The sequence below is a fragment of the Erinaceus europaeus genome, chromosome 13 (genome assembly GCF_950295315.1).
Source record: "Erinaceus europaeus chromosome 13, mEriEur2.1, whole genome shotgun sequence".
Lineage (NCBI taxonomy): Eukaryota > Metazoa > Chordata > Mammalia > Eulipotyphla > Erinaceidae > Erinaceus > Erinaceus europaeus.
The window spans coordinates 12,071,809-12,097,266 of record NC_080174.1 but is presented as its reverse complement, the minus strand read 5'-3'; the positions used below and the strand labels follow the sequence as shown (position 1 = coordinate 12,097,266).

Genomic DNA, 25,458 nt, shown 5'->3' with positions numbered 1-25,458 from the left:
CTGAGCAGTGCTCTCTCTCTCTCTCTCTGTGTGTGTGTGTGTGTGTGTGTGTGTCTTTCTGTATCTCAGTAATTAAAATAGCAGAAAACAAAAACAATAAGGCAGACAGGCCGGAACTTGGGGAGAAGACAATGCAGTTTTAACTTGCTAAATGAGATTTAAAAAAAATAAAAGGCAAATCAATTCTCAATGGCTAGCAGGCTGAGCAGGCCACTGGGGCTCTGGGAGACAGGTCTGGAGACTGAAAAATCAAGGGTGGAAGCTCCAGCAGAAGCCAGATCTAGGGGCAAGATAAGCACTGGTCTGAGGGTAGAAAAAGCAAGGGAGTCCCAGAGGGATCAACATGCAGGTCAACTGGGAGGAGTTGAAGAGAACAGTAGCAGAGGCTGAGGAGGCTGGGAGCCAGAGGCTGAGGAGGCTGGGGGTCAGAGCAGGTGGTGGTGTGCACGGCTGGTGGGGCGACCTCTCAGGCAGGATTTCAGAGGAGAGCAGGAAATAAGAGCAGAGCCACAAAGGGAGAAAGAGTGTGGGCAGAGTGGGAGCCAATCAAAGTTTTCTAAAAAAAAAAAAAAAAAAAAAAAAAAAAAAAAAAAAAAAAAAGATAACCAGGTGGTCTTTGCTCCAAGATGGGTGAGTCAGCACCCAGAAACCAAGCGCAGACAGACAGCGAAACTAAACCTGCACTGCAGTCCCTGTAAACTCTGCAGGTTAGAATACACACTGAGAGGCAGGGCCTGGGGAGATAGCACAGTGGTGATGCAAAAGCTTGTCCTGCCCAAGGCTATTGAGTCCCTGGTTCAAACCCAGGTACCACCATAAGCCAGAGCTAAGCAGTGCTCTGGTGCGCGCGTGCGCGCGCGCACACACACACACACACACACACACACACACACGTGCACACACACAAGTTGGGGGAGGCTCAAGGCTGGAAAGGGGGTGAATGATAAGGGACCCCAGTCTTCGGCTTTTCCTATCTGAGTAGGGGTTACCCAGTGAGGCTGTTTGGAAGTGGAAGGGCTGCTTTTTGTTTGTTTGTTTGTTTTGGGGGGGTGTCCAGCCCTGTGATCCTCACGGCTGTTGAAAGCAGGAGTTGTCATGATGGGTTAGTGGTCCAGAGGTTCCCCAGTGGGGGAGCAGGGAGCCCAGGACCAACAGTCTCCATCAGGGCAAAGGGCAGCTCTAGGTGCCAGGGGGAGGGGCTGGTCAGCATTCACACAGACATCAACCATGTTAGTTAGTTAGTTAGTTACCTGGTCTGATGGACAAACAACATCTTAAAGTAATTGGAGAATGACGCGAGAACTGACTTGTGTGCCTTGAAGTACACATCGCCGATGGCAACGGTGCAGTCACACAGGAAACCAAACTCTCGCTGAGCGTTTAACTGTTGCAGGAGAATAAGTCCATGGTTGGCCAAATCCATTTTTTTTACACAATCTGCAAAGCAAACAATTTTGGTTTTTTAAGCAAGGTTGATTCACACATAGCTCCGTGTCCTTCTGCGCAGTCACCGACAGCTCACCGACAGGCACCGACCGGAAGGAGCTTGTCCTGTCCTTTGCTGTCACCCTGTCATGGCTCCCATTTCACAGCTGAGGAAATCTATGGTTTGTCCAGATGGTGAGTGGAGGGGCCCGGAGGTGAGCTTGGGTGAGTGGGTGAGTGGGTGGTGGTGCATCCAGTTGCATGCACAAGGACCAGGGTTCGAACCTCCAGCCCCGACCGGTAGGGAGAGGAAACTTCACAAACGGCTTGAAGCAGGGCTGCAGGTATCTTTCTTTCTCCTTCTCTCAATTTCTCTCTGTCCTACCAAATTAAGTAAGTAGATGCATACTTGAAAAATATTTTTAAAAACAAAGGGGTTGGGGGTCAGGAGGTGGTCACCTGGTTAAGCACATACATTACAGAGCACGAGGACCCGGGTTCAAGCCCCGGGCTCCCACCTGCAGGGGGTAAAGCTTCACAAGTGATGAAGTATGGCCACAGGTATCTCTCTGTCTCTTTCCCTTTCTATCTTCCTCTCCTGTCTCAAGTCAATAATAAATACATTCAAGAAAGTAATAAAGAAGCTAGGATAGGGCCACAGGTAAAATATTATTGGGGTTGGGGTATTTTTCCAGCTCTTCCTGAGTGGAGGAGGCTGCTCCCTGAGAGAGGCACAACTGCTGACACATCCATTATTGCCTTGGATTCCTCTGGATGCCTAACAGTCACAGAGCAAGGGAGCGGGAGGAGTTGTGTCTCCTTATTTTTTGTGAAAGGGAAAAGGGCTTGGAGAAGTGGTTCTGCCAAGCCAGCTGGCTGGGAGGTGGGAGAGAGAGGCTATTTAAATGAACCATGTTGTGACTCGAGATTTTAAGATCTCCCACCTGAGCAAACCACTTGGTCTGAATCTAACTGGTTCACCAGACAGTTCTTGTGTTGCAGCCAAGCAGAAGGACAGAAACCCACCACCCTCGGGGGTGAGGGGGTGGGGGGCGGCTTCGTCCTTTACAGTGTACTGCATGCTTTCCCTAAGACTGGGACCAAGGGTGTCCACTCCCACGACGCAACACAGCACAAGGGGAGCGCTAGCTAGTTAGTGCCACAGAGAAAGGCTGTAAGAAAGCCAGTAGGTGGGAGAGGAAGGAAGGAAACTGTCCTCACCTACAGATGACAATCACTGTTGCTTAGAAAATTTCAGGGGAGGTCTGGGGGATAGCACAGTGGTTACGAAAGGTCTCTTTGCTCATGTCTGAGGCCCTGAGGTCCTAGGCTCATTCCCCAGCACTGCCATAAGCCAGAGCTGAGCAGTGCTCAGGTGAAAACAAACAAACAACTCATCTGCCACCCCCCAAAACCCAAAACAAACCTGAGCCAACATCACCATATAAGCCAGAGCCCAACAGTGCTCTGCTGTAAAAACAAAACAAAATCCAGGGAGTCTGTGAAAACTTTAGGAAAACTTTAGGATTAACAAATGACTTTAGTAACACCACAGGAGATAAGATAGACACTAAAACCAACAAGCAATTGTGTTTCTATCTATTGGCTGATTTGGTGGAGACTGAAATAAATAAATAAACAAACGACACGGGTACAAATCTAACAAAATGTGTAGGACTGTATAGTGTGTTGAGAACTAGAAAATGTTGAGTAAAGAAATCAAAGAAGGGGGCTGGGTGGTGGCACAACTAGTACAGCGCACACTTTACAGTGTGCAAGGACCCAGGTTCAAGTCCCTGGTCCCCACCTGCAGGGGGAAAGGAAAGCTTCGGAAGCACTGAAGCAGGGCTGCAGGTGTCTGTCTTTCTCCTTCTCTATCTCCCCGTCCCCTCTCAATTTCTCTGTCTTTATCCAAGATACATACATAAATAAAAAATTTTAAAAAAGAAAATAAAGATCTAAATTAGTGAAGCAACACGCTGGATATCCAGCTAGAAAGGTTCAAGAGAAAAACATCACTTTTAGGGGGTCGGGCAGTAGCTCAGCGGGTTAAGCGCACGTGGCACAAAGTGCAAGGACCGGCATAAGGATCCCGGTTCAAGCCCCCAGCTCCCCACCTGCAGGGGAGTCGCTTCACAGGCAGTGAAGCAGGTCTGCAGGTGTCTGTCTTTCTCTCCCCCTCTCTGTCTTCCCCTCCTCTCTCCCTTTCTCTCTGTCCTATCCAACAATGACGACATCAGTAGCAACGATAATAATAACCACAACAATGATAAAAACAACCAGGATAACAAAAGGGAAAACATGGCCTCCAGGAGCAGTGGATTCATGGTGCGGGCACTGAGCCCCAGCAATAACCCTGGAGGCAAAAAAAAAACCAACAAAATACCACTTTTGAAAAAATATATCATGTTCAAGGGGCCAGGTGATGGCACTAAGTGCACACATCACAGTGAGCAAGGACACAAGTTCAAGCCCCTGGTCCCCACCTGCAGGGGGAAAGCTTCACAAGTAGTGAGGCAGGGCTGCAAGTGTCTCTCTTCCTCACTTAAAAAAAAAAATTATTTATTTATTATTGGCTAAGACAGAAAAATGGAGGGGAGGGGAAGAATGAGAGAGAGAGAGAGAGAGAGAGAGAGAAAGAGAAAGAAACAGAGAGACACCTGCAGCCCTGCTTCAGCACTTATGAAGCTTCTCTCTTACAGATGGGGACCAAGGGCTTGAACCTGGGTCCTTGCACACGGTAATGTGTGTGCTCAACCAGGTGCGCCACCACCTGGTCCCTCTCCATCACCGTCTATCGCTCAATTTTTCTGTCTCTGTCCAATAATAAATAAATAAATAAAAGTCCCAGCAAGATCTTTTTCTGCAGGCTTTGTCAAGAATATTTTAAAGGGAGTCGGGCGGTGGCGCAGCGGGTTAAGCGCACGTGGCACAAATCGCCAGGACCTGCGTAAGGATCCCAGTTCGAGCCCCCGGCTCCCCACCTGCAGGGGAGTCGCTTCACAAGCGGTGAAGCAGGTCTGCAGGTGTCTGTCTTTCTCTCCTCCTCTCTGTCTTCCCCTCCTCTCTCCATTTCTCTCTGTCCTATCCAACAACAATGACATTAATAACCACAACAATGTTAAAAAACAAGGGCAATAAAAAGGAAAATAAAAAAATAAATAAAACTTAATTAAAAAATTTAAAAAAGAAAGAATATTTTAAAATACATGTAAAGGATAACAATTAGGGGGAGTTGGTCGGTAGCGCAGCGGGTTAAGCGTACATGGTGCAAAGTGCAAGGACCACCGTAAGAATCCCGGTTCAAGTCCCCCGGCTCCCCACCTGCAGGTGTCTATCTTTCTCTCCCCCTGTCTTCCCTTCCTCTCTCCATTTCTCTCTGTCCTATCCAACAATGACGGCAATAAGAATAACTACAACAATAAAACAACAAGAGCAACAAAAGGGAATAAATAAATAAATATAAAAAAAGAGTAACAATTAGGGAAATAATGGGACGACTCAGTCTGTGACGTCTAGCAGTACTGTTGACACAGACATATTGCAGTACTCAGCTATGGGATCAGGGGAACAGATAGTAATGCCCAGAAGCAGACCAGTGGAAATGTGCACAGCTGACTGTTGACGAAGGCAGAAAAGCAATGCAGTGGAGGAAGAGGAAATTCTCCTGAGGAGCCCAATCGACTGAGCCTCTACAGGGAAGCGGAATAAGGAGTGGGGCTTAAGCCCTAAATATCTTACGTAAAAATAAATTTAAAATGGATCATAGCCTAAGATGTGAAACATAAAACTGTAACCTGTCTTTTGGGGAGGGAGGGGAGAATATCTTAGAGGCCTAGAGTGAGATGTAGTTTTTAAAACTGACATCAAAAGTGCAGCACATGAAAGGAGAAACTTAAAAAGTTGGACTTTATTAAAATTAAACAGGATCTTTCTCCCAAAGATCCTATTAAGAGGATGAAAAAAGTCAAGTGAAAGATAGGCTCAGAAAAATATTTGAAGATCTTTACACACTAGTCCTCTGACAAAGGACTCGTATTTAGAATACATGAAGTTATTTTCAGATCTCAGCCAAAATAAAAATCAAATTAGAAATTGGGCAAAAGGAGCCAGTGGTGATGTGCCTTGTTGAGCACACACATTACCTTGCCCAAGGACCCAGGTTCAATGCCCTGGTCCCCACTTGCAGGGAGGAAGTTTCAGCGAGGCTGTGTTATGGGTGCCTATCTTATCTTGCTTCTTCTCTTCCTATCTCCCCTTCTCCTCCCAATTTCTCTCTGTTCTATCAAATTGTTATAATATGTAAGGACCCAGGTTCGAGCCCCTTGGTCCCTGGGGGAAAGCTTTACAAGTGGTGAAGCAGTGCTGCAGGTCTCTCTCTCTCTCTCTCTCTCTCTTCCTACTGTCTTGATTTCTAGCTGTCTCTATCCAATAAATAAAGATAATAATAAAAAAAAATTTAAAGAAAAAAGTGAATTTTTATTTAAGGAAAAAAAAAAAAAAGAAGAAGAAAGGGGGCAAAAGACTTGAAAGACCACCAAAGAAGATATGTGGATGGTAAGTAAACACACGGACAGCTGTGTACTATGAACAACGAGAGAAAAACAAATTGAAAAGCCGCCGCACTGAGGTTTCACCACATACCTTTCAAGGTGGCCGAAAGGGAAAAGGCCAATAGCACATCATTCTGGCAAGAATGCTGAACAACTAGCCTCTCTGGAAAAACAGCAGCTTCTTAAACAGAAAGAAGGAAAGGAAAGGAAAGGAAAGGAAAGGAAAGGAAAGGAAAGGAAAGGAAAGGAAAGGAAAGGAAAGGAAAGGAAAGGAATGGAAAGGAAGAAAGAAAGAAAGAAAGAAAGAAAGAAAGAAAGAAAGAAAGAAAGAAAAGAAGAAAGAAGGAAAGGGAGAGAAGGGAAGAAAAAAAACAAAACGGCATCAACCACACTACCTAGCACTGGTACCCCTGGACACGGATCCTGCAGTGTCCCCACAAAACCTGCCCGCATATCCGCAGCCAGCAGCTCAATCCTACGGTCCCCAAACAAGCCAGAATAGAGATCGACTGGCTCCGTGTGGGAGGTGCGAGCGGCCTGCCCCTGTCACAGACAACTGCTCAGCCAGGAGAAACGAGCTGCAGACACATGCAGCAGTGCGGGTGAACCGTGGAGAGGAGCCAATCCCCCAACGGTTCCGTGTAGTAGGGCCCGTTTATGTAACATTCTTGAGGATTAGGGAAATAGGGAACAGATTTGTTGAAGGGGGGCGGGGGGGCTTACACGAGGAATATCCTTGTGGGGCAGCAGGCTTTTGTACCAAAGCTGAACCCGTGCCAATACCCTGATTGTGATGCTAGAGTAAATGTCTCGGCCAGATGTTTGGTTCAGCCAGATGTTTCCATTCCAGCAAGCGGGGGAGGAAGGGTACATGGGTTCTCTGTGTTCTTTTCTTGTTTATGGAATTGGGGTAACTTCCTGCTTCACCACTTGCAAAGCTTTCCCCAAAGGTGAGGGGCTGGGGGGGGGGGGCTTGAAGCTGGGTCCTTGTGCATTGTAATATGTGTGCTTGACCAGGTGTGCCACCACCCGGCCCCAATTTGGGGAAACTTTACAATTTATTCAAAAAGTCCACAACACTGAAGCCTCCACCAGTGCCCAAGAGCCTCGTGGGTGATGCTGGGGCTTGAATCTGGGCCGCAGGCCTAGCAAGGTACACACCCTACCTGGTGAAGCACCTCAGGCCCTCTGTGCTATTTCCTGCAACTGTATGTGAATCCACAGTTATCATGAACAACAACTACAAAACCATATTGGTGTGGCCTGGGAGGTGGCAGAGTAGATAAAGTGCTGGACCCTCAAACATGAAGCTCCAAGTTCAATCCCTAAAGAAAAAAAATCATAATTATGGCAATAACAACACACCAGAGCTGGGGAGACAGCATAATGGTTAAGCACAAGGGGCTTTTCATGCCAGTGGTCCGTAAGGTGGAGCAGTAGATAAAGCATTGGACTCTAAAGCATGAGGTCCTGAGTTCAATCCCTGGCAGCATGCACCAGAGTGATGTCTGGTTCTTTCTCTCTCTCTCCCCTCCTATCTTCCTCATTAATAAATTAAAAAAAAAAAAGGCTTTTCATACCTGATGCACCAATCCCCAGCATCACCACAAGCCAGGCTGAGCAGTGCTCTGAGAAGGTAAATGATGACACTAATTGGTCAATTTTTGGAAAATAAGATAGCAATGATGTTTAACTTCACAATTCTAGCAGGAATGTATTCTCAATCAGCTTAAAAAAGACCAAGTCAGTAGTGGCTGTCCAGGGAGGTGGCTCAGTGGGACAGCATAGGACTTGCATGTGTGAGGCGTGGTCCCACCACAAAACACCACACACAGCACCCTAGTAACTCCAGGTGGGAATGCTTTGGTGTCTTGCTCTTTCTGTTTCTGTATCCCTCTCCAAGGACACAGAATTAAGCAAACTGGGGTAGACAGGCTGTAGAGTGCATCGCAAATGCTCCTGTTTCGCCACATTAAAAAAAAAAAAATGGAGACCTCAAGGTCTTTATAAAAAAAAAAAAGCAAGAAGGTCAGCTGGCATGCACTGGCCTCCTACTCTTTGCCTGGCAGATCCAGAAATTCACCAAGTATGATCTCAAAATATTTCTAGGGCAACAACTCAACTGGTGGAGTTTGGAACTTGAACGACTTCGTGGCACACTGGCATCTCTCTCTCCTGTGAAACTATCTCATGAAATATATATATATATATATTTTTTTAAATATGTATTCATTCCCTTTCGTTGCCCATTTTGTTTCATTGTTGTAGTAGTACTAATGTCATCGTTGTTGGATAGGACAGAGAGAAATGGAGAGAGGAGGGGAAGACAGAGAGGGGGAGAAAAAGATAGACACCTGCAGATCTGCTTCACCACCTGTGAAGCGACTCCCCTGCAGGTGAGGAGTTGGGGGCTTGAACTGGGGATCCCTACACTGGTCCTTGCTCTTTGTGCCACATGCACTTAACCCGCTGGGCTACCGCCCAACTCTCCAAGGGAAAAAAAAAAAACAGGAAGAAAGAAAGAGAAACATGAGATGGGAATCTTACTTTAAGAGACAGATCAGGTTACAAAATAAAAATCCAGGATGTCTAGAGAGTTATTTCAGTTGGTACAAATTTGGGTGTCAAGACCTTGACTACCTTATTATGAAAATACAATCAAATAAAATCGGTCAGCCAGATAGCTAGCTCACTTGGATGATGTGCTTGCTTTGCCATGCATATGCCCCCCAAGAAGGGCTGAAGGAAGTGTTGGTGCTGTGGTGTCTTTCTCTTTGTCCAGCTCTCTCTCTTTCTTTATGAAAAAGTCAGCTGGAAGCAGTGTGTGTGCGTCCCCACCCCAGCCCCCCGGGCTCAGGTATCTGCATCCAGTGACCATTTCTTTTCTCTTTACTTGGTAGGACAGAAATTGAGAAGGGGGGAGTTGGGTGGTAGCGCAGCGGGTTAAGCACATGTGGAGCAAAGCGCAAGGACCGGCATAAGGATCCTGGTTCCAGCCCCTGGCTCCCCACCTGCAGGGGAGTCGCTTCACAGGTGGTGAAGCAGGTCTGCAGGTGTCTTATCTTTCTCTTCCCCTCTCTGTCTTCCCCTCCTCTCTCCATTTCTCTCTGTCCTATCCAACAACAACGACATCAATAATAACTACAACAATAAAATAATAAAACAACAAGGGCAACAAAAGGGAATAAATAATAAAAATAAATATTAAAAAAAAAGAAATTGTGGGGAGCCACATGTGCCCTCAAGGTTGCTATTGGCATGGCCATAGAGTTTATGTTAAAAGATAGTTCCTGGGAATCGGGCGGTGGTGTAGCGGGTTTAGCGCAGGTGGCACTAAGTGCAAGAACTGGCTTGAGGATCCCAGTTTGAGCCCCCGGCTCCCCACCTGCAGGGGAGTCACTTCAAGGGTGGTGAAGCAGGTCTACAGGTGTCTTTCTCTCCCCCTGTCTTCCCCATCTCTTTCCAACAACCACGATATCAGCAATAACAACAATATAATTACAACAATAAAACAACTAGGGCAACAAAAGGCAAGATACCAAAAAAAAAAAAAAAGGATAAGATAGTTCCCACTTCCCTACACCTTAGAGTCTTTGTTAAAAGATAAGTTCTTTTTCCCCATGAATTTATAATAATTAATAAATAGGAAAGATACATCCCCCAATACTCAGTTGGTTAAGGCACCAAACCTCTTTTTCTATAAAAAATTCAAATCAGATGCCCTGCTAACCACGAGAAGAAGATTGTGTTTCTTCCACAGGAATCCCGGAAAAAAACATCTGGACCCCTGCACACCCTGACATCACCCACTAGATGGCACAACTACAGTGGCACACCCCCCCCAAACCCTAGATGTCACCTGACACGATCTGAAGAACCTGATTCACAGACTCCAAGGACAGAACTTTTTTACTGCCTGTCTGCCTTTCCTGCTTCTGCTTTGACCTGTCACATTTTGGCGGTTCCAGCTCACTCTCTACAGAAAAGCAGAATTCCAGAGGCTGACCTTCCTCATGCAGCATTTCATCCCCTGCCATTTCTCCCCCTAGTCGCCTACTTTGGACTGAGACTTCTATCAGACTTGCTGGTATACCCTTAGGACACTTTAGACAATTTTACAGCAGCTTCCTTCCCTTCACGTTGCTGGTTTTTCATAGACTGACCCTGAGTAGTTCATTAGACTTTACACACTATTGCCCTGGGCATTAGATAAAAGGAAAGGGGGAGATGCTGGGAAATTGTGCAGATGCAGTCACATCTGCCATGTTGTCCCCTCAGGCTACTGCTAGTTCTCGGGAGAGTTGGGACATTCTCAGAGTGCCTGTTCAGCCATGTTGTGCCCTCAGGGCATTGTCTATATCCCCCGTGATATTTGGAGTGCTTTGGTTACTCCTCCCCCCTCCCATTCTCACGAGAGTTATTATCCTATCCTGGAGTGCTATGGTTACTCCTCCCCCTTCCCATTCTCGGGAAAGTTGCTCCTATAAAAGCCTTTCTTCTCCCGCACCTCGTTCTCTTGCCAGCGCTTCACTCCGGTGTTCAGACTCAGGAAAGGTTACTGCGTGAGGTGGCCATTTTTCGCTACCTCCATGTGGCCCAACCTGCTTCTCTAGCACCCAACTCTGAGGTGCCAGCGCAAATAAAGATTTGTGTTTCCTCTTCACTCCGGACCCCTCCTCTCTCTCTTCTCCATGGCCCGTGCACAACAACAAGAAATTGAGAAGGGAGGGAAAGCAGAGACACCTGCAGACCTGCTTCGCTGCTGGTGAAGCTTCCTCCCCTGCAGGTGAGGAGCCGGGGCTAACAAGCTAGAGTGTAGTAACATGCAAAATCACACAGGGACACCACTGCCTGGTCCGCTAAAATCACTCTTAATGGGACCTGCACTTGCACATAACTGGAGCTGCACTGCCTTCCAGGCTGTCTTTAGAAATGGGCCAGCCAACTATGACACCATATCCCCAGACCTGGGTCCACCTGCATATTAGCTGTCAGGCTCGGGCAAAAACTACTAAAGTCATGGGCCCTCTGGAATATACCTAAAATAGACCTACTAGCTTTTTCAAAAACAGAGACCTCAATCCTTATCTGCAATATTCATGTCTTTAGGCCCATGATTAGTTAACAATTTATTCTGCATTATATCTTAACTCTTTTTTCTTTTTAGCCACCAGATTCCAGATGATACCATCCTGACTTCCCTGGTCAGAGGACCCCACCATGTGTCCTGGAGCCCCGCCTCCGCAGATCCCTGCCCCACTAGGGAAAGAGAGAGACAGGCTGGGAGTATGGACCGATTTGCCAATGCCCATGTTCAGTGGAGAAGCAGTTACAGAAGCCAGACCTTCCACCTTCTGCACCCCATAATGACCCTGGGTCCATACTCCCAGAGGGATAAAGAATAGGGAAGCTATCAAGAGAGGGGATTGGATACGAAACTCTGGGGGTGGGCAATGTGTGGAAATGTATCCCTCTTTTTTTTTTTTAAATTTTATTAACTTTTATTTATTTGATAGAGACAGCCAGAAATTGGGAGGAAGGGGGATATAGGCAGGGAGAGAGAGAGAGAGAGAGACACCTGCAGCACTGCTTCACCACTTGTGAAGCTTTCCCCCTGCAGGTGAAAGTCCTTGCACATTGTAACATGTGTGCTCAACCAGGTGTGCCACCACCTGGCCCCTGGAAATGTACCCCTCTTATCCTATGGTGTTGTCAATGTTTCCATTTTATAAATAAAAAAGGAATAAAGAAAGAGAAAGAAAGAAAGAGCCTCTTCCCATCTCTCTAACCTGCACCTGCAGACTCTGCAGAAGCCAGCTGTGACGGGCTGCTTCCCTGTGTGCCGCAGGGCGAGCAGCCTCAGCTGCCTCCTTCCTGGGCAGTAGCGTCAGCACATCACTCGCTATTTATCCTTCGATGGTGCCGAGGAGTCAGGTAGCGAGCCCCATATTGTAGAATTGGTAGGTGTGTTTTAAATTGGATTCACCTGCTCTGTTTGAGCACTTTACTTGCAAGTTTACTTGATATTAGTAAGAACCTCGGTTTCCCACTATTGCTTGTAAGCATGTGTACTTGTAAGCCAGTGTAATTTGGCAGGATGTGACCGTGATCCCGCAGCCCCATACCCTGTGGACATCACTTTCTAAATTAATTGATTAATTTTGGATAAAGATGGAGAAAAACCAAGAAGAAAGGGGGAGGGAGAGAAAGAGAGAGCTGGTCAGCACTTGTGAAGCTTTCTTCCTGTGGGTGGAGACCAGGGGCTTGAACCTGGGTCTTTGGGCATGGTAATGTGTGCTCTCAACTAGTGCACCACCATTCAGCCCCTGGATATCACCTGTTCAAGTCTTTGCGGAGGCCGGGCAGTGGCGCACCAGGTTAAGTGCACATAGTACTATGTGCAAGGACCCACTCAAGGATCCAGGTTTGAGCCCCGCTCCCCACCTGCAGGGAGGACACTTCATAGGCAGTGAAGTCGGTCTGCAAGTGTCTGTCTTTCTCTCTCTCCCTCTCTACCCACCCCCTCAGTTTCTCTCTGTCCTAGCCAATAAAATGGAAAAAATGGCTGTGAGGAGCAGTAGATTCCTAGTGGGGGCACCAAGCCTCAGCGATAACCCTGCAGGCAAAACCAAACAAACAAAAAATTAAAAATAATAGTCTGCCCTGGGTCGGGAGACAGCTCACATGTTACCATGGGGAAAGAGCTGGGTTCAAGCCCCAGCACCATATGGGGGTGCCATGCACATGGGAAGCTTGACAGACAGTGTCCTCTCTCTCTGAAACTGAAAGGCACAAACAAAATTGTGTCCTAATCACTTTTTAAAAATTATTTTATTTCCTTCCTTTCTTTCTTTCCTGAATAGAGACAGCCAGAAATCAAGAGGGAAGGGGGGATAGAGTGGGAGAGAGACAGAGGGACACTTGAAGCACTGCCTCACCACTTGTGAAGCTTTCACCCTGCAGGTGAGGACAGGGACTCGAACCTAGGTCCTTGCGCACTGTAATGTGCGCTCAACCAGGTGCGCCACCACCCAGCCATGTTAGTATGCTGTCTCTGCAGCTGTGTTTTCTTTTTTAAGATCTTTATTTGTTTATTTTGGATGGAGACAGAGAAATCGAGAGTGGGAGAAAGAGAGGGAGATACCTGCAGCATTGTTTTCACCACTTAGAAGAATCCCCCTGTAGGTTTGGACTGGGGGCGTGAACCCAGGTCCTTACACACTGTGATGCTGGAGCTCTACCAGGAGCACCACAGCCCGGCCTGGGCTTTGTTCTCTTACCAATGTGTTTTTGTTTTACAGAACAATTTTGTTTTACAGAAACTTTGACATATGATTTTATGGTTTTGATGTCATTTGATTATTATATAAAATCATTATTTTATTTACGATATTGACTTCTACATCAATAACTATGTAGTAAAATATATGGCTCCTTCACATTCCACAAGCAGGTGAGTTTAAGTATTTTATTATTGTTTATTGCCACCAGGGTTGTTGCTGGTGACTGGTACCTGCACTGTGAATCCACTGCTCTCGGTGGCGGCCATTTTTCCCTTCCTATTTTATTGTATAGGACAGAGAGAGATTGAGAAGGAGGGGAGAGACACCTGTGGGCCTACTTCACCGCTTGTTAAGCTTCCCCACTGCAGGTGGTCAGCAGGGGCTCGAACCTGGGCCCTTGCATGTATGTGTGCTCAGCTGAATGTGCCACTGCCTGGCCCTCAGTATTTTATTTATTTTATATTTACTTATTTATTCCCTTTTTGTTGCCCTTGTTGTTTTATTGTTATAGTTATTATTTGTTGTCTGTCTTCATTGTTGGATAGGACAGAGAGAAAATGGAGAGAGGAGGGGAAGGCAGAGAGGCGGAGAGAAAGACAGACACCTGCAGACCCGCTTCACCGCCTGTGAAGAGACTCCCCCTCAGGCGGGGAGCTGGGGACTTGAACCGGGATCCTTACGCCGGACCTTGTGCTTTGCGCCATGTGCGCTTAATCCACTGTGCTACCGCCTGACTCCCCAGTATTTTATTTTTTTAAATATTTCTTTTTTTATTTATTCATTTATTGGACAGAGACAGAAAGAAACTGAGATGATGGAAGGGAGAAACAGAAAAAAAAGAGAGAGGGACCGGGCAGTGGCGCAACTGGTTGAGTGTATACATTACAGTATGCAAGGACCCAGGTTCAAGCCCCAGGCCCTACCTACAGGGGGGGAGCTTCACAAATGGTGAAAAGTGCTGCAGGTATCTCTCTCTCCCCCTCTATACTCTCCCTACCTCCCTCAATTTCTGTCTCTATACAAAGTAAATAGGTTATTTAAAAAGTAAAAGGAGAGAGAAAAGAAGACTCCTATAGCACTGCTCACAAAGCCTCCTTCTGTGCAAGTGGGTGCCAGAGGCTTGAACCCATGGTAGCATGTTCATTCCACCAAGTAAGCCATCACCTGACCCCTTTGCTTTTTTCTCACCAGAGTACTGCTCAGCTCTGGCTTATGGTTGTGCAGGGAGTTGAATCTGGGACTTTGGAGCCTCAGGCATGAACGTCTTTTTGTATAACCATTATGCTATCTACCTCTGCCCCTGTCCCTTCCTTTAAAACAAAACAGATGTATTTGCTCATTTATTTATTAGTGAAAGAGGGAAGAGAGAAGCAGAGCACCACTCTGGCACATTCGATGCCAGAGATGCAACTTGTGACTTTATCCATCTCAGTCCAGGGCTCTAGCTACTGGGCTACCCAAGTATTTCACTCAGAACATAACCAGGAGGCCATGATAAAAACCATAAATTTATTTACATAGCTTTTACTAGAGCACTACTCAGTTCTGCTTTATGGTGTTGTGGGGGATTGAACCTGGGACCCTGGAGCCTTAGGCTGGTTTGTGTAATGATTAAGCTCTCTCCCTCACCCTTTCTCTCTCTCTCTTTTTTCCTTCAACTAGAGCACTGCTCAGCTCTGGTTTGTGCTGGTGTTGAGGACTGAACCCGGGACACTGAAGTCTCAGATGTCAAAGTCTGTTGTATAAACTACTACCTTGTAAATGTTTTTTTTTTTTTTTTTTGGTAATGGGGACTACTACTAGTTATTTTAGGATCTAGTTTCAAAAGCAACTAGATTAAGAAGCATATTGGAGGCATCTCTGCAGACCTACCTTCCTTCCTTCCTTCCTCCCTCCCTATCCCTCCCCTTCCCTCCCTCCCTCCCTCCCTCCCTCCCTTCCTCCCTTCCTTCCTTCCTACCAGAGCACCACTCAGCTCTGGCTTATGGTGGTGCAGGGGAATGAACCTGCGATCTTCGAGCCTCTCTGCATAACCATTATACTGTCTCCTCCTCCTCCTGATCCTTTTTAAAGCAGAGCACCTCTTGGTTCTGATTTCTGGTGGAGCTGGGGACTGAACCTGGAACCTTTAGTGTGTCTGGCACAAGGATCTGTTGTGTAAACTGCTGTACTATTTCCCCTGCCCACTAGAAGGCCAACTTTCAAGCCCAGAAGGAAGAACACATAGACAGCAATCTCAGAGAAGTGGGGGAAAAGAAAAAGAAAAGGCAAGGAGGAAAGCTTCCCGGCGGTGAGCAGGTGTTCAGATGTCTCTCATTCTCTCTCCTTTATCTTCCCCTCCCCTCTTGATTTCTGTCTCTATTCAATAAAAAAAGAACATTTAATAACATTAACTAAAAAGAAAAAAGAGAATGGGGGAAAATCCGAGGGAATGAGTGTGTGTTCAAAAATCCCCAGATCAGTAAAACACACACACACACACACACACACATTTTAGAGAACAGAAAACCTTTCTCAGGAAGAGAAACACACCCCGCTCCCATCACACATGTGAATAAGCCTGAGGAAGTAGGGTGAGGGGTGAAGAGAGGGGTGCCAGGAAGGCTCCCACTCCCACCCTGCTGGCAGGACCACCCTTTTTCCAATACACCCAATAATAATTTCCATGAGGCTTTGCTCATCCAAGAACATGCATGGACTGGCTCTGCTTGGAAGGACCCCTAGCTTTTTCCTGACAAGGGCTGTCTGGTCGCCTTCGAGTGCCCCTGCCCACTCTGAATACAAGGACCCTTCCAGGTCCATCAGGGCCCTGGGCTAGTCACTACACTCATGCTCTCTGAGGCACTGAGTCCCCTACCTTCTTCCTACCCAGCAGCGCTTCCTCTGACTTCCAAGTCACTGCACGCTACAGTTTTGTTGTTTTGTTGTTGTTGTTGCATTTAAAAATTATCTTTTATTGAATAGAGACAGAAATCAAGAGGGAAGGGGAGATAGAGTGAGAGACAGAGAGATACCTCAGCCCTGCTTCACTGCTTGTGAAGCTTTCCTCCTGCAGGTGGGGACTGGGGGATTGACCTGGGTCCTTGTACACTGTAACATGTGTGCTCAACCAGGTGCGCCACCACCTGGCCCCTTGTTTTTTAAAGGAACAGTGCTCAGCTCTGGTTAAAGGCGATGCTGGGGACAGAACCTGGACAGCTGAGAGCCTTAGGCATGGAAGTTATTTGTATCATCATTGCTATGCTGTCTCCTCAATCCCTGAGTCTATTTTTGTTTCTTTGGGTGGGGGTGGAGGGGTGAGGAGTCCTTGTGCTGCTGTTTCTGGACCCAGGTCAGCAGCCCACTCCCCTGGGCTGTAGGAAACCCTCAATCTGAATGGAAAAAGATAACCACCATCCTCCCTTTCCCTGCACCTCCATTTTTCCAGGAGGGCGATGAAAGCCCTGGATATAGGCGCTGGTTTGATCTACAGCTCTGTCTCTCCCTGTGTCTGTCAGCCTCTTCCCACCAGCTCGCATGGAACAGGCAGATGTGTGCATCACAGGACAATGGGAGGTGCCAGTCCTGCTGACAGCGTTGCCTGCCTTGGGGAGGGAACCCAAATTCCTCGCAGCCTCCAGAGTCCCAGTGACTCAGCTTACTCTGCGCTGAGAACTCTCCCTTTCGCCCCTCTAAACTAATGGGTTCCAGACTTCCGGGTGTCAAGGACTCACTAGAGAGCCAAACCAGCTCAAACTGGGGGTGGGGCTCCCTCTCTTTTGTAAGGGAAGATAGAAAAGCGGCCACATACCTGGCCTGCGGGTGGGGCAGGGCCATGCACAAACAGGCAGAAAGGACAGCGGGTGTCATATTCAGAGGCATGAACTTGTTTCTAATGGAAAAGGAAAAAAATTAGATGGGCTGGAGAGAGGACTCAGCAGCAGAGCACAGGACGGGCATGTCTGTGGGCCCCGTGGGCCCCGGTTCAACCCCTAGCACCACCACAAGCCAGAGCTCTGGCTTCTCTCTTGTAAAAATACATACATAAACCTTTAAAAAATAAAGGGGGGGGGGGACAGCGTAATGGTTATGCCAACAAACTCTCCCACCTCATGTTCCAAAGTTCCAGGTTCAGTCCCCTGCACCACCATAAACTAGATCTGAGCAGTTGAGTTCTGGTAAAAAAATAAACTTCTGGACATTAACTTGTGCCAATCTCTTCCTTTCTTCATCTCTTCCCTTCTCCTTTCTTTCTTCCTTTCTGTTGTCACCATGGGCTTTACTATTCCAGGCTGACTTTTCAGAGACAGAGAGACAGACGCTACCTCACTGAAACTTCTGCCACCGCCACAGAGGCTGGTTCAGATCTAGGCACCACATACAGCCAAGCAGATACCTCCCCAGATGGGCTATCAGGCCGGCTCTTTTCTGATGTTTTTATTTTTATTTATTTAACGAGAGAAAGAGACAGGCCACGGCAGACTGAGAAACCCAAGTTTCAAATCTGAGTTACGCTCTGATAAAAGAAAGGGGAAGGGGGAAATAAACGGAAAAACAAAAAACCAAGATCAGGAGTTCCCCTGCTTTGAACAATCTGGGATGAACTGAGACAAGTGGAAGGGCCATTATCTTGGCCCGGAGGCTCTGAAATGTGCAGGTCACTCCTGGCTCCCAGGAGTCCATCCTAGGCACAGGCCGGGCATCCTGCAGGCTGGTTTCAGCTCAGGAAGGGCAGCAGAGAGAAGCCTGTTGGAATTGGGCCTTCGGACCTCTGCTCCTCAGAAGACTTCTGCTGGGACCCTGCACTTTGCTGGACCCACCAGCCCACTGCCCTCTAGCTTGATTTGGCCTTCCAGAATTTTCCTCCAGCCTTCATGTTTAGGAGGCTCTTCATGCCCGAGGAGGAGCTGCCCTTGTGCCAGCTCCCATGTCTGCCTGGTGCTATGGGAGTTGAGCCTTATTGCCCTTTGATTCAACACCTGGGCATTCAGTTTAGTGTCTGCGATTTGTTACCAAGCTTCATGACTTTGTTTGGAGAGTAGAGTGTTTGAGTCCCAAATACAGCAGCTCAGTCCCTGACTACCTGGGTAAAAAGTTCAATTTCTGGGGCTGGGTGTTGGTGCGTCTGATTAAGCATATGCATTACAGTGTGCAAGGACCCTCTGAGTTCAAGCCTCCAGTCCCCACCTGCAGGGGGAAGCTTCATAAGCAGTGAAGCAGTGCTGCAGGTGTCTCTTTCTCTCCCTCACCATACCTATTTCTCTATCTCTAGCCAATTAATAAATAAATCAAATCTAAAAGAAAAAAAAAGTACAATTCCTATTTATCCCAGATTATCCAGAAAAAAAAAATCTTACCTATTTACTGTGTCTGGGACTCTGGATAAGTTCTTCAGTTTAAAACTGTCTCTTAGTCTTGCGTTTCAGTCTTGCATTGAGCTTATAAAGTCAACCTGATGGGAGTCAGGCGGTAGCACATCGGGTTAAGCGCAGGTGGCGCAAAGCGCAAGGACCGGAGTAAGGATCCCGGTTCGAGCCCCTGGCTCCCCACCTGCAGGGGAGTTGCTTCACAGGTGGTGAAGCAGGTCTGCGGGTGTCTATCTTTCTCTCCCCGTCTCTGTCTTCCCCTCCTCTCTCCATTTCTCTCTGTCCTATCCAACAACGAAGACATCAATAACGACAACAATAATTACAACAATAAAACAACAAGGGCAACAAAAAGGGAAAATGAATAAATAAATATTTTAAAAATTAAAAAAAAAGTTAACCTGAAGAAGGTGGTCTTTTGAATTTCAATATATGTTGCTACTTGACTTCTGAAGAGTGGTCTTAGAGTTTTTTTTTTTCTTTAGAATTTATGGTAGTATAGGGGACTGAATCTGGCCCTTTGGAGCCTCAGGTATGAGAGTCTCCCTGCATGACCATTATGCTTTTTGCCCGCCCTGCTCTTAGAGTCTATACGAAGCTTCCGTGTGCTTCATCGGATCCTCTGCACTGCTACTGTAAACTGTCTTCCGTTTGCTTAAGTTGCAGTTACAGCAGCCGCAGCATGTGTTACACATGACCCTTTAAGCATATGCCAAGGACTAATGATCCTTTTTTTCAGAAAAAAACATTCAGACTTAGAGAAGCTCCATGACTTGGCTGCATGGAGGACTGACTCACTCTAAAGAAGCAGAGATGAGAAATGGTTGTCACCTGACAAAATATCTGGGGCTGGGGAGATAGCATAAAAGTCATGCCAAAAGGCTCTCATGCCCAAGGCTCCCAAGTTTTAGGTTCAATCCCCAGTCCCACCATAAACCAAAGTTGAGCTGTGCTCTGTTAAAAATAAAATAAGAGGGAATTGGGTGGTAGCGCAGGTGGTGCAAAGCCCAAGGACTGGCTTAAGGATCCCAGTTCAAGCCCCTGGCTCCCCACCTGCAGGGGAGTAGCTTCACAGGTGGTGAAGCAGGTCTGCAGGTGTCTATCTTTTTCTCCCCCTGTCTTCCCCTCCTCTCTCCATTTCTCTCTGTCCTATCCAACAACGATGACATCAATAACAACAACAATAACTACAACAATAAAACAAGGGCAACAGAAGGGAATAAATAGGGGCCAGGTGGTGGCACGCTTGGTTAAGCACACACACACACACACACACTACAGTGCATGAGGACCCAGGTCCAAGCCCCTGGTCCCCACCTGCAGTGGGAAAGCTTCACTAATGGTGAAGTAGGTCTGCAGGTGTCTCCCTGTCTCTCTTCCTCTCTCCTCTCAATTTCTCTCTGTCTCTATCCAATAATAAATAAATATTTTTTTAAAAGGAGTAAATAAATATAAGAAAAAGAAAATAAGAAAAATAGAAAGACAAGATGAGTCTCATGAGTGCTATGGTGCCAAGGTCACTGGATGCAATGGTGTGAGAATTAAGCCAAGCTCTGGCTGCAGTCACATAAGTACACACAGCTCTAGTGTCCAGCTCTGACAGAAACATCTAGATTAGGAGACACACAGAACACACACCTCTCAAATGCAGAAGGAAGAAAAATTTCAGAAACAGGCCTGGGAGGTGAGGTGGCACAGTGAACATGGCACTGGACTTGGAAGTATGAGGTCCTGCGTTTGATTCCTGGCATCCCATGTGCCAGACTGATGGTCTGGTCTCTCTCCTCTATCTTGTGCTAATAAATTAAATCTGCGGGTGACGGGGGGACGGCTTGTGGTGGTGCACTACATTGGGTGCACATGTTACTATACCAAAGGACCCAGGTTCAAGCCCTCAAGCCCCACCAGCACGGAGCAAGATTATAGATGATGAAGCAGTGCCGCAGGGTCTCCTTTTGGGGCTGGGAGTCGGGGGGGGCTTTTGTGAGGGAAACCAGCTATGTGGTCATTTGATGAGTGAGAAGCTGAGGGGTTTAAAGATGAGGGGTTTCAGGCAGGCTGGTCCCTCCGCCTTCACAGGACCCTGAGGTAGAAGCAAGCCGGTACAAGTGAGGAAATGAAAGAGGCCAATGTGGCTGGAAGGTGAAGAGGCCAGGGGGGTCTGGTTAAGGATTCTGGTCTCTTATCTGGACATCAACGGGAAGTTCCCAGATGATGCTTGAAGCTGGGTTCCCTGATCAGATGTCCAGAACTGTAGATCTTACCAAGCTGGGGAGTGGGGGTAAGGAGGTGGGCAAGGGACAGCTGTTTGATGCCACTGATGGGGATTTCTATGCCTGAGGCTTTGAGGTCCTAGGTTCAATCCCCAGCATCGCTATAAACCAGCACTGAACAGTGCCCTGGTTAAGAAATAAATGAATAAAAAGACAGAAGACAAAATGAGTAACAGTGGGGGGTGGGGGTGGTAGCATAATGGTTATACAAAAGACTTTCATGGCTGAGGCTCTGAAGTCCCAGGTTCAGTACCTCACACCACTATAAGCCAGAGCTGAACAATGCTTGGTTTAAAAAAAAAAAAAAAAAGAGTAACAGTTGTTGGTGCATGGAAGATGGCCGGGAAAAATCAAGGCGCTCTCTCGGGTAACTCCCACATCTAACTTGTGTTGACTGAATAGACTGTGAGGGTGGGGAATGGAGCACAGGCAAAACCCTGGTTGTTAGCAGAGGTGCAGAGTGGGGGCTGGTAGGTAGCGTAATGCTTATGCAAAGACAGTCATGCCTGAAGCTCCACAGTCTCAGGTTCAAACCCCTGCACCGTCATCAACCATAATCTAGAGCTGAGCAGTGCTTTGGTGAAAGAAAAAAAAAAAAAAAATATATATATATATATATATATATATATATATATATATATATATATATCAGTAAAGGAACAGGAGCCAACTGAGCACTGGTGTGAATTTCATGCCCTTTCCACTAACCAGCTGGCCTTAAAAGATCATTCCTAAAAATCCTCCTCGACCGCAGTCATCAAAGGCTGACCAGCAGACATGAAATCCAAGGCTTAGTTCCAAGTCCCTGCCTTGTCATGGAGCACTGCAAATGGAACTTAAGGGGAAAGAAGAAAGGAGGAGGAGGAAGAAGCGGAAGAGGAAGAGGAAAGAAAGAAAAAAGGAACACATGTCTTTCCTAAATCAGAATGGGCAGATGAAGTAAAGAAAAGCAGAAGTGGAGGGAGTCGGGCGGTAGTGCAGTGAGTTAAGCGCATGTGGCGAGAAACTCAAGGACCTAAATGATCCTGGTTCGAGGCCCCAGCTCCCCACCTGCAGGGGAGTCGCTTCACAAGCTGTGAAGCAGGTCTGCAGGTGTTTATTTTTCTCTCCCCCTCTGCCTTCCCCTCCTCTCTCCGTTTCTCTCTGTCCTACCCAACAATGACGACATTGATAATAACAACAATAATAACTACAACAATAAAACAAGGGCAAAATATATAAATATTTTTTTAAAAAAAGAAAGAAAAGCAGAGGTAGGAGTGAGGTAATTCTTCAAGACGGGTTTTCACAGAATGCCTTCTTAATGCATGCATATGGAGGACAAAGATATATATTTCCCCTCAAAGGTGGGGACCAGGGTTAGCTTAAACCTGAGTCCTTGAACATGGTAACCTGTGTGCTTAGCAGGATGCGCCACTGCCAGGCCCATGACAAAGTTGTTTTTTTTTTTATTTTTATTTATTCTCTTTTGTTGCCCTTATTTTTATTGTTGTTGTTGGATAGGACAGAGAGAAATGGAGAGAGGAGGGGGAGACAGAGAGGGGACAGACAGATAGACAGACACCTGCAGACCTGCTTTACCACCTGTGAAGTGACTCCCCTGCAGGTGGAGAGCTGGTCCTTGTGCTTTGCGCCTCGTGCGCTTCACCCACTGCGCTACCACCCAACCCCCCCTTTTAAAAAATATTTATGGGAGTCAGGCGGTGGCGCAGCGGGTGAAGCGCACGTGGCGCAAAGCGCAGGGACCGGCGTAAGGATCCCGGTTCGAGCCCCCGGCTCCCCACCTGCAGGGGAGTCGCTTCACGGGCGGTGAAGCAGGTCTGCAGGTGTCTTTCTCTCCCCTCTCTCTCTGTCTTCCCCTCCTCTCTCCATTTCTCTCTGTCCTATCCAACAACAAAGCAACGTCAACAATGGCAATAATAACCGCAACGAGGCTGCAACAACTAGGGCAACAAAAAGGGGGAAAAATGGCCTCCAGGAGCGGTGGATTCATGGTGCAGGCACAGAGCCCAACAATAACCCTGGAGGAAAAAAAAAAAATACATATATATTTATTTATTCCCTTTTGTTGTCCTTGTTGTTTTATTGTTGTAGTTATTGATGTCATCGTTGTTGTATAGGACAGAGAGAAATGGAGAGGGGGGAGAGAAGGACAGACACCTGCAGACCTGCTTCACTGCCTGTGAAGCGACTCCCCTGCAGGTGGGGGCCGGGGGCTCGAACTGGGATCCCTACATCGGTCCTTGCGCTTTGTGCCATGTGTGTGTAACCTGCTGCCCTACTGCCCAAACCCCAAAGTTTTTTTCTTTTTCTTTCTTTTTTTTTTTTTTAAAGCGCTCTCTCCCTTTCCTTCTCTCTTTTCACCACCAAGGTTATCACTGGGGCTCGGTGCCTACTGACAAATCCACTCTTTCCCAGAGGCTATTTATCCAATCTCTTCTTTAAAAAAAAAAATTTGTTTATTCCCTTTTGTTGCCCTTGTTGTTTTATTGTTGTTGTTACTGATGTTGTTGTTGTTAGATAGGACAGAGAGAAATGGTGAGAGGAGGGGAAGACAGAGGGGGGCGAGAAAGACAGACACCTGCAGACCTGCTTCACTGCTTGTGAAGTGACTCCCCTGCAGGTGGGGAGCTGGGGACTCAAAAGTCTTCCCCCCCCCCCAGCGGTGAACCACCGGCTTCCAGGGAGGACAGGCTTTGAACTTGAAGCCCTGTCTGCCTGCCTCAGAGTCCACTATCCATTCTCTTTCTATCCCTCCTTCCATCCCTTCCTCAGAGAGAAACTGAGAGGAGGAAGAAGAGACAGGGAGAGAGATACCTGTAGACCTGCTTCACTGCTCAAGAATCCGTCCCCACAGGTGGGGAGCAGGGATACTGATCAGGTCCTCTGGGGTGTGCTCAACTTGCTGTGATTTTTTTAAACTACATTAATTTTTAAAAAAATCTTTATTTGATAGAGACAGCCAAAAATTGAGAGGAAGGGGAAGATAGAGAAGGAGACAGAGTCACTTGTAGCACTGCTTCACCACCTGTGAAGCTTCCTCCCTGCAGGTGGGGACTGGGGACTCGAACTCAGGGCCCACAGGTATGACAGTCTTTTGCAGAACCATCATGCTGTCTTCCCAGTCTTGTCAACGACTTCTTAAGAAAATCCAGAGACTGGAAGATATCAGGCTGAAATAAGTAAACAAACAAAACAACAAAAGCCAGTTCCCAAAGCCAAACAGAAACCTGGCTGTTGATATCATCCAAGGCCTCAGCTGTGCTCTCCCCCATGGTTTCCCATGCTGCCACGAAATGTCGGCTTGATGACAAGTCCTTCCAGCCGCCATTGCATTAGCAGGTGGGGCTGATCTTTTTAAAATTTTTTTTTCATATTTATTTCCCTTTTGTTGACCTTTTTTATTGTTGTAGTTATTATTGTTGTTGTTACTGATGTTGTCGTTGTTGGATAGGACAGAGAGAAATGGAGAGAGGACGGGAAGACAGAGAAGGAGAGAGAAAGATAGACACCTGCAGATCTGCTTCACCGCCTGTGAAGCGACTACCCTGCAGGTGGGGAGCTGGGGGCTTGAACCGGGATCCATACACCAGTCCTTGTGCTTAACCTGGTGCGCTATTGCCCGACTCCCTGGGGCTGATCTTTTTGGGTGCAGCCAAATGGGATGGAATAAAATCACATTTTGTTTCGACAACTCAAGTTCCTTCTTTGCTTTGAGTGTAGGAGTGGGAGACTTTATAAAGCCAGCTTTTGGGAATAGATGACTGGGTTTTAAAAGATAATTGCTCTTCTAAGATACTAAATTGCACTTAGACTTCCCACTCCAAGGGCACTAAAAGGGTCCTCCCAAGTCCTTGCTTTTATTGAAGTGAAGCATAAGTGAGCGCTGTAATGCACAGGATAACACACTGGTAACAGAGAGAGAGCATTCCCAACAAGTAGGATTGATTCTTTCAAGCAGCTCAGACCACTCGCCCGGAAGGAGTAACAGTTTTTCTTCAATTAGCACTATGAATAATTAATATTCAAGGGCCCATAAAGTACATGTGACTAGAGTGGTCTCTGGGATTTCAGTGCATGTTTAAGCTGCACTGCAAAGCTAGATGGGTCTTATTCAGTTGTGTGACAGCTTGGCATAGTTTTCTTACCAGTACTACAGTCGTTGCTTTTAGAAATTAGAGAAAGAAAGGGACTTACACAGCTATTGACACCTATTTTGCCTTTGCAAACAATTTGTCTTTTAAAATTTATTTTAGTTATAATTAGATTTTGTGTTTGAGGTTGAGGTCAGAAGGAGGCGGTCTGGGGACAGTTTGGGTGTTCAAGGAAAAGCAGGACAGAGATTTGTTGGGTAGTGAGTTGATAATAAAGTGGTCATTCTCCATGCATCATACTATAATTGACTTTAAGGAAACAGGTAAGACTGCACAGCAGGGTGTAAAAAAAAAAAACCACCTAATTTGCATCAACTCACCTACAAAGTACCTACCTGCCTCCTAAGACAATCTTATATGATAAATGAAACGCCTCTGAAGAAAGCATGATCATCTGGAAGTACAGGTCTGCATGTCACAAAGAA

General features: G+C 46.8%; 1 protein-coding gene across 5 annotated transcripts in view; it reads right to left on the bottom strand.

Moving 5' to 3' along the window:
• Window positions 1-25,458, bottom strand: part of ZBTB2 (zinc finger and BTB domain containing 2) — a 53,513-nt gene that overhangs the window by 16,978 nt on the left and 11,077 nt on the right. For 2 of the 5 annotated variants that reach the window (XM_060205325.1, XM_060205323.1), the window contains exons 2-3: window positions 17,052-17,132; window positions 1,251-1,437 (exon numbers count right to left, since the gene is read on the bottom strand). The exons of 1 other annotated variant lie outside the window; for it this stretch is intronic. In XM_060205325.1, coding sequence (XP_060061308.1) covers window positions 1,251-1,423 — 173 coding nt within the window. In that variant the 5' untranslated portion in view covers window positions 1,424-1,437; window positions 17,052-17,132. The remainder of the gene's footprint in view (window positions 1-1,250; window positions 1,438-17,051; window positions 17,133-25,458) is intronic. 2 more of the 5 variants (XM_060205324.1, XM_060205322.1) reach the window with 1 other exon arrangement.